The following is a 14,761-nucleotide window of genomic DNA, read 5'->3' on the forward strand; positions in this document are numbered from 1 at the left end:
AGTTAATGAAAGAGAAAATTAAGGAGTCAATATTATTAACTCAATTAAGAGAGATATATTAGGAATATGGAATGTTATAGATTTTTAAAAAGTTGCATTATATGTAATAATCTAAAAGTAGTTTAACTCATTTAAATAAATATTAAATAAGTTGTATTCTATGTAAATTCCTCTATCGGCTGCTGTTTAAAACTTAATCACTATTTGCAAAATATAACAAATATAGCCACTTTTGTAATACAAACAGAAAAAGACACGATCTGAAACAGAATATGAGGGGTTCTTCAAATTCTAAGGAAAGTTTGTTCCTGCCCAGCCTATTCAAACTTCCAAATACTACTAAATTGAAGTGCATTACTGATAGTTGTAACTTTAGTTGAAATTTTGTGACTTCTTGCGTGCATCATCGAATAAACTTATTATAATAAGAAAGATGAGAAAATTATAATTTATTCATCAGATTTCAAATTCAAGATCAATGGCCTGAAATTTGGCTATGGCAGTTCAAGCAGTTTGCGTATTGCTTATTACGATAAAATAATCTATGTAATACAATTTCTACGTAATTAATCTCCAAACAAAACAACCCCTGTGGTTAACTATTATCTTAATATGAATTTTATAAAGTGCTATTTAAAATAGAGTGTAATAGTAATTACTCCAAATTTTGGCTTGTCCCGTACAACCAAGTCATTATCAGCGAAGGATTAGTTTAAAGAGGAAGCGCAATTACATGTTGTAGTTACATTCAAAATTAAGAATTGGTAAAAAGAAAGATCCAGACATCCTTAACCTAGGCTGTGTTTTGTTACATTGCGTATCGCCTTCCACAGGAATGATGTACTTGTTCCAAGTTGGTAATTAACAACACCACAACCAGGTTGCTGATAAACTTGGAAGTACATTGATGATGAAAAAATGTCCAACAAGAAGAAACTACTAGTCCACATGAATTTAGCATTTGTACAAATTCCACAATTTATTGCAAATCAAGGGCATATGTTCTTGTACATTTCATGGCCATTAACTTGGGAACTTAGTGATACTTTACAGATTGTCTGAAAGCAAATTTACTCTTGCTTTCCTTCATTAATGACCAATGCATAGCTTAAGCATTTTTATATAACAAGGGATCAGAAATGACTTGTGGCTCAAAATCGTGCTTTACATAACGAGCTAGCAGATCAGCATAGACTTCATAACGAGCAGTCATTCGAAATCCCCATTTCTCCTTTAGCTGCCGACAAAGGTTGAGATCAATGTCAGATATCAACAATCCATCCTTGTGACGGGACAGAGAAGGTGTACACGACGAATCTGGTGCAGAAAAATGACTGGAACCATAGAAATGCCCAAAATCTGCATGTTGTGGCTTTCCATCTCCTGAAGTGAAGGGGTTGGGGAAAACTTCTGTCCCGACGCGGTTAATTGAACCAACAAAATAGCTATTTGCTATTGCTGCGTTGCGAGCCTGTTGCCAACACAATAACAAACGAAAAATCAAGAAAGTAGATATTGTTAACCGATGGCCTCATCAAAGCATGATTCATTTCTCAAGGTTATTCTTTTCTCCATATTTTATCAAAACCAAGTTCAGACATTGGTCAATAAATACAAGTATTTCTTTCCAATTTTTGTCAAACTCTGCTTTAATTCTTTGTAAATTGACAGTGTTATCATGCTTCCTTGAATTCAACGTCTATCTCATCAACTACTGCTAAACACTGAGAGAATTCAGTTGTAGCATAAAGGATAAAGGAAATAGTTAGTACCTCAATGGGCCACATTGGTTCACTAAGTTCACCAACAGTAGCTGATGGGTTAAAAACAATCTCTGCACCATTTAACCCAAACGCTAACCAGTTCAGAGGATGGTGTCTTCCGTAACATATATTAACAGCAATCTTGCCATATGCTGTCTCAAACACAGGATGGCCAGTGTTCCCTTCCATATAATATGTACTCTCATTGAAGTCTCCAACTCTAGGTATGTGATTCTGCAAATTTCAAAGTATTAGTTCCTGGGAATTATCAAATGTTACAGAGTTTGGTTATCGGGATTTACCTTCCGATGTTTCCCTATTATGTTACCATGATTTCCAATTATCACTGCTGTGTTCCACAGGGTTTCTCCATGATAAACATCCCTCTCAAGAATCGGACTAACGATAACCATGTTATATTTTCGTGCAAATTCCTGAAGGAATTGAGTTGATTCTCCATCAATTGGCTCAGCAAATTCACACCATTTTTTCTCACGCGTACAAAATGCAAAAGGCATTGTCCACGCCTCCTGCAAAGGAGTTAAAGAGAATAACAACAATGATTAAACGCTGAAAAGGACAATAAGTCCATCAGAGACTTCAGTAACTATGTTCAAACTCACTTGCAAGCATAGAACATTGACTCCTGAAGAACCCGCAGCATCAATGATCGGAGTCAACTTTTTAAAGATGGCCCTCTTTTGATCCAGGAAAGGTGCAGTTGTGGGTAAGGAAATAAAATTCTGAATGAGGCCAACCCTCACAATCCGAGGTTCTCTCAGTGACTCTCTGTCCGCAGAAAAGCTAAAAGCCTGCATTTATGTGAAGAAAGTTGATGTGTTATACAACCTGTAAGATAAAAACAATAGTGAAAACTTTTGGGGAACTCAGGTGTCCACATTGTCACAAACAATTTTTCCAACTTAGAATATCCTAGTACAACAACTATGTCTCAGTCTCAAACAAGTTGGGGTCAGCTATATGAATCTTTATGCATAATACAAATAAAAAAGTTGATTTCTCATTCTAAGTAACTGCAAGTCGCATTAAGTAAGCACAAATCTTCTCATTTTTTAATTTATCTCCACCACAGGTTGCCACATCCACTAACGCAGGATTCAGCCAGTGCAGACATCCCAAGCTCATTGCACTTTTTGTTTTTAACCAGAAATCAGTGCATTGTGTCATCCATCCACCTTTAACTTTATTCTTCTCAAATCAACTGAAGAATCACAACCTATCCTTTCATTTATGTTAATTCCAAATTCAGGTAGAAATAACCCCCTTTCCTAACCCCCTTTTATCAAGTAGATAACGTTTCTTCAGGTTGAAATGTTTTACAAGGTTATGATGATAAAAGTAACTCCTACAGCATACTGGCAATCTACACGCTTCAATTTCCTTGATGCAAATACCAACTCATTCTCGTCATTGGATATATGAGAGCAAAAATAGAACCATCAAAGCTACCACTCAGCTATTATATCCTAGACAGAACAAGGTCTCGAATGAACTTCCAAGAAAGAGATAACAGTGAATTGAGGTGTCAAGATCAAATTCACCCTGCTTTTCTACCTAGGAAGCTGCCTTTGATGTGCAGCTTTTCCTACTATATCAGAATTTGAAAAAACCTACATACCAGCTATCCCCCTTTCTAGGTTAATCCATTTGGTTAATTTAATACTCTTTTTTTCAAGCAGAAGATGTAAGTGCTCACCTGAAGATCAAAATCATGTTCAGAGGACAGAACTTTGACAGGCTGCGGAAGAGCAATAGGCTCAAGTTTCTTTCCACAATTTAGCCCAAGAAGTATGCGACTGACTTCCTGCAAAGCAAAAGTTATTTTGTCAGCATAACCAGAGAGATGCTCAAAGCTTACGACCTCACCTCTTCAATCTTTGCTTTAGTACTTTTTCATATCAAAACCGATGATTCCCCTATCTCTTGAAAAATATCCTAAATAAGATGGAACTTCTTACGTACTCACTGGTAAAAATCCCAATGCTTATTCATGAATCTCCGCATATTATATTATCAAGACATTAAGAATAAAAAGATTTTGCACAAAAGACAAGTAAGTTCATTAGATCATACACAGATTTTTCCAATAATTCTCTGCACAATGCACAGATTACAACGCAATGTGCAAAAAAGAACCAACTTGATCAATGAAGCTTCAACAAACAAAAACCATTTTACCAAGCTCATATGATACTCGTCTCCTGAGCTTGTATTAGCAATTTTAGAGGACTAAAACAACTTGAAACTCCCAGGAAATGCAAATCCTTATCTGATCATGAAAACAAAACAAAGACAGAAGTTGAGCACTGCCCACTAGCTTGAATTCATTGCCTAGGCAAACCAATCCGATAAAATAAAACATCAATAACTTGGCCTCAATCCCAAACTCAAATTTCAACTATATGAATCTTTAATCCGTCTCACTCGAATAATCAATAATTTGACTATTATGACAATTAATTTGATCCAAATCCTCACCCCGCACCCTTTGCCAGTTTAGCTACAGGATACCAATTTCTCACAAAATTCTTAATGCATCGTATTTACATAAAGGGGAATTCAAGTTTTCAATTTTACCCTCTATTTTATGACAATTGATCCTATTTCACTATATATATAAACACATACATATAGAATCTACAAAAAATTGAATTTTTATTAGGGTGACCTGGAAAAGTTGGGGATTGAGAGAAGCTTGAAGGAGATGATGAAGAGAGTCAAACCCACAAATTGAACCGTCTTTTTGTGGGGTTGCTTCTATTTTCCCATTTTCTGCAATAATTGTCTCTTCGCCCTCTTTCCTCTCCATGTTCTTGAGTTTCTTCTGATGAATAGATTAGATGATTGATTGCTATTACGGCTTTATTCGAATCAAAATACACATATGGCGTAGTTTCTATAGTGTTTGAATATTTTAACGTCACGCTTTAAAACAAATAGTACTCCGAGGTGGAACTCACATGCCCCGACCGCCAATTGAGTACTACAACCTTTTAGATCAAGCTGAGTTCTTTTTCTTTTCTTTTCCTGTTGAGTTATATGCCATTTTTCTCATTTTAAAATGTTCTAAAATATTTTGTACATGTTATGAAAATATTATATTGTGTATGTTCATTAATTACTCCGCTATAGATAATCTTTCTAAAAAAGATTATCCATTTAGTATTCTGTTGAAGTTTATCTACAAGCAGCTGATGCAGGCAGGTTGCAAGCAACTTAATGAAATGATTTGCAGCAACTTCTTATTAAACATGCATGTTGCAAGCAGCTCGTGCAGACAACTTACAAACAGCTAAAGAAAAGCCTTGCAGCTGCTTCCTGAAAAGCCTCGCAGTTGCTTCCTTTCTTCTATAAATAGAGGAGTTTTCAGTTCATTATGTACATAAGTTTGAAGTTTGAATAATATATGAGTTTCTCTCTATACTTGTATTTACTTTACAATCTTTATTTTATAATACGTTATCAGCACGAGACTCTGCCATCTCGAGCAAATACTTTGAAAGTATCAGCGAATATGGATAATCCTCAAATTATGTTTGGATCAAAAACCAATCATGAAGATATTTGTGTAATTGATAGTGGAACAACTCATACCATATTCAAAGATCAGAAATACTTTTCTTATTTGCATAGGGAAAAAGCAAATGTTTCTATAATTTCTGGTAATATAAGTTTGATTGAAGGCTCCGGAAGAGCTACTATATATCTGTCTAAGGAAACAAAACCTATAATAAACAATGCATTATTCTCCTTTAAGTCCCGAAGAAACTTGTTGAGTTTTATAGATATCCGCCAAAATGGGTATCATGTTGAGATGATAGATGAAATGAATATGGAATATCTATGTATTACAAAGAATGTTTCGAGCGAGAAGTGCATTGTAAAAAAGTTACCAGCTTTATCTTCTGGCTTATACTATCCAAAATATTAGTACAGTTGAAGACTTGAAGCATACTCTATCGTAAACCAGAAGTTTACTGATTCAAATATTTTTGTGCTTTGGCATGGCCATTTGGGCCATCCTGGATCAATAATGATGAGACGAATTACTGAAAATTCGATTGGGCATCCATTAAAAAAACTGAAGATTCTTACAAATAATGAATTTTCTTGTGATGCTTGTTATCAAGGCAAAATGATCACTAGCCCATCACCAATGGAGGTTGGCATTGAATCCCCTGCCTTTTTAGAACGTATACATGGGGATATATGTGGACCTATTCACCCACCAAGTGGGTTGTTAGATATTTTATGGTCCTAATAGATGCATCTTCAAGATGGTCTCATGTGTGCCTACTATCATCTCGCAACTTGGCGTTTGTAAAGCTATTAGCCCAAATAATTCGATTAAGGGTTCAATTCCCAGATTATCCTATAAAGGCTATTCGCCTTGATAATGTTGGAGAATTCTCATCTCAAGCTTTTGATGATTACTGTCTATCAGTTGGGATAAAAGTTGAACATCTTGTAGCTTATGTTCATACTCAAAATGGCCTTGCAGAGTCATTTATTAAATGCCTGTAATTGATAGCAAAACCACTACTTATGAAAACAAAATTGGCCACTACTGTTTGGGGCCATGCTATCTTGCATGCAGCATCACTTATCCGTCTCAGACCGACACATAATAATAAATATTCTCTGTCACAATTAGTTTTTGGTCATGAACCAAATATTGCACATCTACGAATTTTTGGATGTGCTGTATATGTGCCAGTAGCACCACCACATCGCAGTAAGATGGGACTGCATAGAAGGTTAGGAATATATGTTGAGTTTGAATCACCCTCCATTATTCGCTATCTTGAACCATTGACGAAAGATTTATTTATTGCTCGATTTTGCAGATTGTCGGTTTGATAAAACAAATTTTCCACAATTAGGGGGAGAGAAAAAGGAAATCAAAAGAAAAATTGTGTGGAAAGTTTCATCATTATCTCATTTTGATCCACGTACCCCTATATGTAATCAGGAGGTCCAGAAGATCATCAATTTACAAAATATAGCAAATCAAATGCCAGATGCGTTTACTGATTTGAAAAGGATAACTAAGTCATATATCCCTGCAGAGAATGTGACTATCCGAATTGACGTCCCAGCAGGACCATCTACTAGCTCTCAACCTAAAGAACGCCTGAAGCGTGGTAGGCCTTTGAGTTCTAAGGATGGAAATCCTCGAAAAAGAAAATCGACAAATGATCAAAATGATACTATAAATGGATCTCCTGAAGAGACCCAAGATCTAATTAGTTATGAGATTCCTGAAGAAATCACTGAACCCGAGACTCAAGTGAGCGAGGAACTTTTAATAAGTTCTACTGGTGATGGGATTAATTTAAATCGATCTGAAATAGTGGTGAATAATATTTTTGCTTATAATGTTGCACTTAACATTATGCAAGATAGTGAAAATTTTGAACCCCGATCTGTCGAAGAATGTCGACAAAGATCGGATTGGCCAAAATGGCAAGCAATTCAATCAGTATTGAACGCACTTGCTAAAAGAGAGGTCTTTGGACCAGTAGTCCAAACACCTGCTGGTATAAAACCAGTTGGTCATAAATGGATTTTTGTGTGAAAAAGGAATGACAAAAATGAAGTTGAAAGATACAAGGCTCTCCTTGTCGCACAAGGATTCTCACAACGACCTGGAGTCGATTATGAAGAAACATATTCACCCGTTATGGATGCCATAACATTTTGATATCTCATCAGTTTAGCCTTACGTGAAAGGCTTGAAATACATATGATGGATGTGGTTACAACTTATCTGTACGGGTCACTTAATAATGAGATTTACATGAAAATCCCTGAAGGATTTAAAATGCATGAAGCAAATTCAAAATTTCGGGAAATGTATTCAATCAAATTACAAAGATCATTGTACGGTTTAATGCAATCTGGACGCATGTGGTATAATCGCCTTAGTGAATATTTGTTGAAAGAGGGTTACATAAATGATGTTATTTGTCCATGTATTTTTATAAAAAAAATGACATCAGAATTTATTATACTTGCTGTTTATGTTGATGACATAAATCTTGTTGGAACTCCAGGAGAGCTCCAAAAGGCAATTGAATATCTTAAGAAAGAATTTGAGATGAAAGATCTTGGAAAGACAAAACTTTGTCTTGGACTGCAAATTGAACATTTAGCAGACGAGATCTTTATGCATCAATATGCCTATACAGAAAGGGTCTTACAATGCTTTTACATGGACAAAGCGTACCCATTGAGTACACCAATGGTTGTTCGATCACTTGAAATGAATAAGGACCCGTTCCGACCTCCAGAAGAGGATGAGGAACTCTTTGGTCCTGAAATACCCTATCTCAGTGCAATTGGTGCACTTATGTATCTTGATAATGCTACAAGGCTTGACATAGCATTTTCTATTAATTTACTAGCAAGATATAGCTCTTCTCCTACACGGAGACATTGGAATGGGATTAAGCATATTTTACTATATTTAAAGGGAACTCTTGATATGAGTTTGTTTTATGCTAACAAAGGTACTACAGATCTTGTTGGTTATGCAGATGCAGGTTATTTATCTAATCCCCATAAAGCTCGATCTCAAACCGGGTATGTGTTTACATGTGAAGGTACTGTCATATCATGGCGCTCCACAAAGAAATCAATTGTTGCTACTTCTTCAAATCATGCTGAGATAATAGCTATTCATAAAGCAAGTAGGGAATGCATATGGTTGGGATTAGTGATTCATTTTATTCAAGAAAAATATGATTTGGAATGTGATAAAAGATCCACAATTTTATACGAAGATAATGCTGTAGGCATAGTCCAATTAAAGGGAGTATTTATAAAAGGAGAAAAAACGAAGCACATTTTACCAAAATTATTCTACACACATGATCTTCAGAAAAATGGTGACATCGATGTGCAACAAATCTGTTCAAGTGACAATCCAGTAGATTTGTTCACTAAATCTTTACCAACTTCAACTTTTGAGAAGATGGTATACAAGATTGGAATGCGGAGACTCAAATATTTGAAACAAGGTTTTCATCAGGGGGAGTGAAATACGCGCTGTACTCTTTTTTCCTTAGTTTTTTTCCATAGGGTTTTTCTTGTAAGGTTTTTAATGAGGCATCTAAAAATGCGTATTACTAAATATGTGTACTCTTTTTCTTTCACTAGGATTTTTTCCACTGGGTTTTTCCTAGTAAGGTTTTAACAAGGCACATTATCTTTTAATGAATATCCAAGGGGGAGTGCTATGAAAATATTGTATTGTGGATGTTCATTAATTACTTCGCTATAGATAATCTTCCTTAAAAAAATTATCCATTTAGTACTCTGTTGAAGTTTATCTACAAGCAGCTGATGCAGGCAGGTTGCAAGCAACTCAATAAAAATGATTTGCAGCAGCTTCTTATTAAACAGGCATGTTACAAGCAGCTCATGCATACAACTTACAAACAGCTAAAGAAAAGCCTTGCAACTGCTTTCTGAAAAGCCTCGCAGCTGCTTCCTTTCTTCTATAAATAGAGGAGTTTTCAGTTCAAATTGTACATAAGTTTAAAATTTGAATAATATATCAGTTTTCTCTCTATACTTGTCTTTACTTTACAATTTTTATTTTATAACAGTACAATTCTTTTTCTATTATGAGGGCGCAGTGCATGGATAAAATTGGGAAAGGGGAAAAAAACCATATTTTTTTAAATTCGATTTTTGAATGTTTCCTTGTAGGTTTCACAATGAAGAAAATTTACATTTATTTTGGTTTCTGTTTTGAGTTTGCCCGATTTTAGGAAAAAACAAATCAAAAGTACAAAAATTAAATTGTTTATTGAAATAACTTTTATTTATATTGAGTATAGGTGTTAGGGGTCTGGCGCTTTGACATCAGGCGTGGCACGACTGTGGTAATGATTGGGCATGATGGCCTTGCTAATGGCTAATGTGCGGGCAAAACGATCATGCGAACAATGAGAGATGCATTATCAAGTGAGCTGTTGTGGGTAAGTATTAGCCAAGGCCTTGGGACAGGCAAGACATGCTTGGCAAAGGCTTGACTAGGCAGTGTGGGTGAGTTGGGGAGTAATGGCATGCACGCCAAAGACAGTGGTACAAACACTTTAGCATATGGTGATGCCAAGCGTGCGCTAAGCAAGGCAAAATAGTGCAGGTTAATGGCAAAGACTTTAGATAGCTAGGGCAAGGTTATGTGAAGCAAAATACAAGCAATAACACGGGTGAAATAAGGGTTGACATGGACAAGGTAGAAACTCGGCCAAGACGTGTGCGAGTGACAGTGACATCGGGCGTATGCGGCAAAGTCATGGGCGGCAGGCTGCGGACATGGCATTGGGGCGGAAAAAAAGTCAAAGGGCCAAGGCTGGGCGCAATGCCAGCGTTGGGCATGCAGTAGCTGGCCAACAAAAGACGCACATGCAATGCACATGCCAAGGTAGTTGGCAGTTTCCTTTTTGTAATTGCTTGTAACTAGATTTGCTTTATGCTTGTAGCGATTATAATTTAATTTTTATCATGGTCTAAGTAGTTGTGGATGTCAATTACAAGTTAGGAACTGATTAGCATTAGCCTTCCAAGAGGCAAAAGCTGTAGACAACACGTGTCATTGTGCTGTCAAGTCCAAAAGACTGCCTATGTGCTATAAATAAGTGCCTGATGGCAGGCTAGAATCACGTGTTTTAGTTATAGTTTGCACTCTAATTACTGCATTTTACTTGTGTTTGAGCTTGAATGTTAGTGTATTGCACTTATTATGTGTTTTATACCTTGTAGGAAGTTATTTTGAGTTAGAAAGATATCCGGGAGCTAAATTGAACAAGTTGGATCTTTGAAGTTTGAGTAAAAGCCCAAGGGATTAAACCGGGATCGTGTTCGAAGGTTGGGAGCCAACTTTGGATGTAAAAACGTGAAGAAAATGAAACATTCTGTAAAAACTTCACTTCTGCTGCTGCCCGTCAGAACCTGGTCTCTGAACTTCCCAACTAATTCCCCTTATAGGGCGGCATGGCGCAACACGCCGGTATAATTTTCTCAGAGTACTTTCCTGTTTCTGCTTGGGAAAGGTAATTTCGCCTGGGCCAACTCCTACAGGGTATAAATACACCAAAAATATATTTTTGAAGGGACTTTTGACCTTGGAAGCTTTGGGAGAGCATTGGAGGCTACAAGTCTCAAGATTCCATCATCTTTCCATCAATTCCACATGAGAGTTTGGATTGTAAAGTTTGATTAATGCTTTCATATTCTTTAATTATAATTGTGATGACTTCCTCCATGATTATGGAGTAGTTTACCTTAGGGTTTGACAGATATGGCATTTTGATAAATATTTGTGGATTTTAACTCTAGTTCGTGCTTGCATTCGTTTATGGAGTTTTGAATTGTTGCAACTTTATTCATCAATTTATTTAATCAAGAGAGGAATATCTTGGTGATTATCTTTGTATTATTTTGTTTGATTTAATTCATTGATTCTCTTAAGTAATCTAAAGAACTTGTTGAATTGTTGATTGAATCAAGTTAGGAGAATATTCGAGAGACATTTTCCTAAGGACCAATCCATTAACGCATGCTGGCATACTTCACAGTGCTTATATTAGTTCACCTCTTAGAGTTAAGATTTAATCGAGATAGGAGTCTTGACTACACGTTTGAACTAATCGTCTAGTGAATTCGTGAGAATCATTAGAACATTAGAGTGAATTAAACAAGAGTTAAATCCCAAATAGCCATCTTGCACCTATCATGTCAAAACCCTTATCCCTCACATTAATAAGAAAACCACTATGCAAATCTCTAATTCCTTGCTGTCAATTGTCAATTGCGTTATTTTAGTAGTTAAACTTAGTTCATAATCATTTAACTCAAGTGTTGATCCTTCTGAATAGCAATTAAATCAGGAATTACTCGAACAATGTTTAAATCCAATTCCTGTGGAGACAATATTATACTATACTATCTTTGATTAGCGAGCATCAATTTAGTGTTGTGTTTTGCGCTAGTAAAATTTTGGCGTCGTTGCCGGGGATTGTCAATCAATAGTGTTCAAATTAGTTTTTGGTGCTAATTAAGGATTTTTTTTATTCTTCACGGGTTCCCCCTCCTTGTGCAAGCAACATATTGACTTCTCTAGTGTATGACTCGATCTTCTTCAAAGGAATTGATTCCATACAATCCAGAGGTGGAAAGAGTCTACGATAGTTGAGGAAAGAGAAAGAACTCACCGAAAAGTTCTTGGGGAAATCTTCAACACTAGAACACATGGCTAAGAACGGTGACAACGAAGTAGATTTAGCTGCAAGAGAATAAGCACAACAAAAAGTTGTACAGATAGCAGCTGAGGCAACCCGTAGAGCTACTTATGAGACCGTCAACGATGATGGGGGTCGAAGATTCATTCTAAATCGACCCTTGGTTGAAGACCAGTTCGAGAATGCAGTACCCAGGCCTGGTAAAGCATTGGGTGATTATGTCAGACCAGTCTACAATTAGGGACTGTAAAGTGTCAGACCTCCACTAGTAGCAACAAATAATTTTGAGTTGAAGCAAGGCTTGCTTCAAACTATCCAGAACAACTGTGTCTTCAGAGGGAAGGTGAATGAAGATCCTAACACTCACTTGATGGATTTTGAGAAAATCATGAACACTTTCCAATACAATGGAGTGTCGAAAGATGCAGTCTACCTAAGGGCATTCCCCTTTTCACTGAAGGATGACGCGAAGCACTGGCTTCGTAGCTTACTAACGGGTCGATCCGTACATGGGAAGATATGACTAAAAGGTTTCTTGACAAATACTTCTCAGCTGCTATAACAGTGAAATTCAGAAGGGAAATTCACAACTTCTGCCAGACGGACACCGAAATAGTTTTTGAGGCCCGGGAAAGATTCAAGGAGATAGTAAGGAAGTGTCAGCATAATGGGATTGAATTGTGGATGAAACTCTATGACTTTTGAGATGGACTGACACCTCCCTCACGACGAACTCTGAACATTACAGTTGGAGGTCCTTTAATGAAGAAGACTTCTGAAGAGATTGTGGAAATTCTTGATGAGCTCTCTAAAGATGCTAACTAGTGGCCTGCTGAGAGTAATGATAGAAGAAAAGCAGTTAGGTTCATCAAGTAGATTCTAACACAGGAGTGTAAGCCCAAATAGACGTCTTGGCCAAAGAGATAAGAGAGTTGACCTTAGCCAAGGTCCATAGCCAACCGTCACCAGTTTATGATTTTTGTGGAATGGGTCATCCAACGCGTGAGTGTCAGGCCGTAGCTGCAAATGAAGTAGTAAATGTTGTGGGAACCTTTGATAGAGGTAACTACCAGAGTGGTAATAATTTCAATCATATGGGACAGAGGTACCCATGCTTTTCTTTGAATTCACCAAGTGGTAGCCTAAACTCATGCCAGCAAAATAACTCCAGGCCTAGGGACAAGGAGCTCCATATTTTCAAAATCAGTAGAGGTAGCAATATCAGCCTCCATAGTCTAATAAGTCTAGCATGGAAGATCTAATGAAGGCCTTTATTATTAAGACAGATGAGAGGCTTGAAACCCATAGCTCAGCTATACGAGAACATGGTGCAGCTATCAAAGAACTGGGCATACATTTTCAAAACCTGGAAAGACAGGTTAGGCAACTAGCTACTCTATTGTCTGAGAGGGTTCCAAGAACGCTCCCTGCTGATACTGAAAGAAATCCAAAAGAGACAATAAATACAGTGCCTTTGAGGAGTGGGCACGAGTTGGAGGATCCCATAGCAAAGAAAAAGGATGGGCCGGTTGAAAGACAGGTGGAGATTGTGAAAGAGCAGAAGAATGATAACATTCAAAAAGGTGAAGGGATGGTAGATAATGGTCTGAAGAAGAAGGGGAAGACTAGATCTCAAAATAAGAAAAAGGACGATAATGCAATAAATAATGAGACTGAAGAGAGCAAATACATGCCTGCTCTACCATTCCCCCAGAAGCAAAGAAGAGAGAAGTTAGACAAATAATTCGAGCACTTTCTAGAAGTGTTCAGGCAGGTGCATGTGAATATACCTTTCACAGAGGTGCTTTCACAGATGCCAGCTTATGCTAAATTCATGAAGGAGATATTGTCCAAGAAGCAGAAAGTGGAAGAGACATCGGTTTTCAAGTTGACAAAGCATTGTAGTGCCATCTTGCAAAATAAGATCAAAATAGCCGCTCAAAAATGTGGAGATCCAGGGAGTTTTACTATGCCTTGCTTTTAAGGAAGTACTAAATTTAAAAAATCTTTATGTGATTCAGGTGTTTCCATTAATCTTATGCAAGGTATATTTTCAGGAAATTGGAGGGAGAGATTGGAGAGATCAGGTCGATACATGTGTCCTTGCAGCTGGCGGATCAGACCACAATCATACCTGAAGAAATAGTAGAAGATGTGCTGGTTCGGGTGGACAAATTTGTGTTCCCTGTGGACTTCATTGTGGTGAACATCGAGGAGAATAGGGAGGTTCCTATGATTTTAGGAAGATGTTTCTTGGCTACGAGTAGAGCAATTCTAGATATTCAGGAAAAGCATCTCATGCTCAGAGTGGGGGATGAAAGGCTGATCTTCAAAATAGAAGGAGAAAAGGGGGGGGGGGGGGGGCTAAGAGAGAAAATTGGAAAGAGTGAAACTGATAAGTGTAGGGTATACTCAAAGAAGGCGAATAAGAAGCTCTCTGCATGGATATGTGCACTGGTTCGGGCGTGTAAAGGAGATCCCGACTTCGATTCATACCCCGACTAGATGAATCAGGGAAGTTTTCTTTACCTCTTGCTTTTTATTTGTGTGTCATGGGGATATGACACAATTTAAAGTGTGGGGTGGGGAATGTATAAATGTATATGTGTGTTTGTAATCGTTTCTTTTGATTGGAAAAAAACTTTTCCCGATGATGGATTTCCTCGGCTGTCTTCTTAAGGGATCAAAGTCGAAGAAAAAATATTTTATTTTCCGTAGGTAGTG

At 37.1% G+C, this 14,761-nt stretch overlaps 1 protein-coding gene across 1 annotated transcript; it reads right to left on the reverse strand.

Annotated features, from left to right (window-relative positions):
- Window positions 1-881: 881 nt before the first annotated feature.
- LOC107771508 (beta-ureidopropionase) lies at window positions 882-4,749 on the reverse strand. The gene is made up of 6 exons (XM_016590883.1): window positions 4,453-4,749; window positions 3,481-3,588; window positions 2,387-2,575; window positions 2,066-2,293; window positions 1,773-1,997; window positions 882-1,471 (listed from the first exon to the last, which is right to left on the reverse strand). The coding sequence occupies exons 1-6, from the start codon at window positions 4,591-4,593 to the stop codon at window positions 1,109-1,111; spliced, it is 1,254 nt and encodes a 417-aa protein (XP_016446369.1). The 5' UTR covers window positions 4,594-4,749; the 3' UTR covers window positions 882-1,108.
- Window positions 4,750-14,761: the final 10,012 nt, after the last annotated feature.

Source organism: Nicotiana tabacum, chromosome 9, assembly GCF_000715075.1.
Source record: "Nicotiana tabacum cultivar K326 chromosome 9, ASM71507v2, whole genome shotgun sequence".
NCBI lineage: Eukaryota > Viridiplantae > Streptophyta > Magnoliopsida > Solanales > Solanaceae > Nicotiana > Nicotiana tabacum.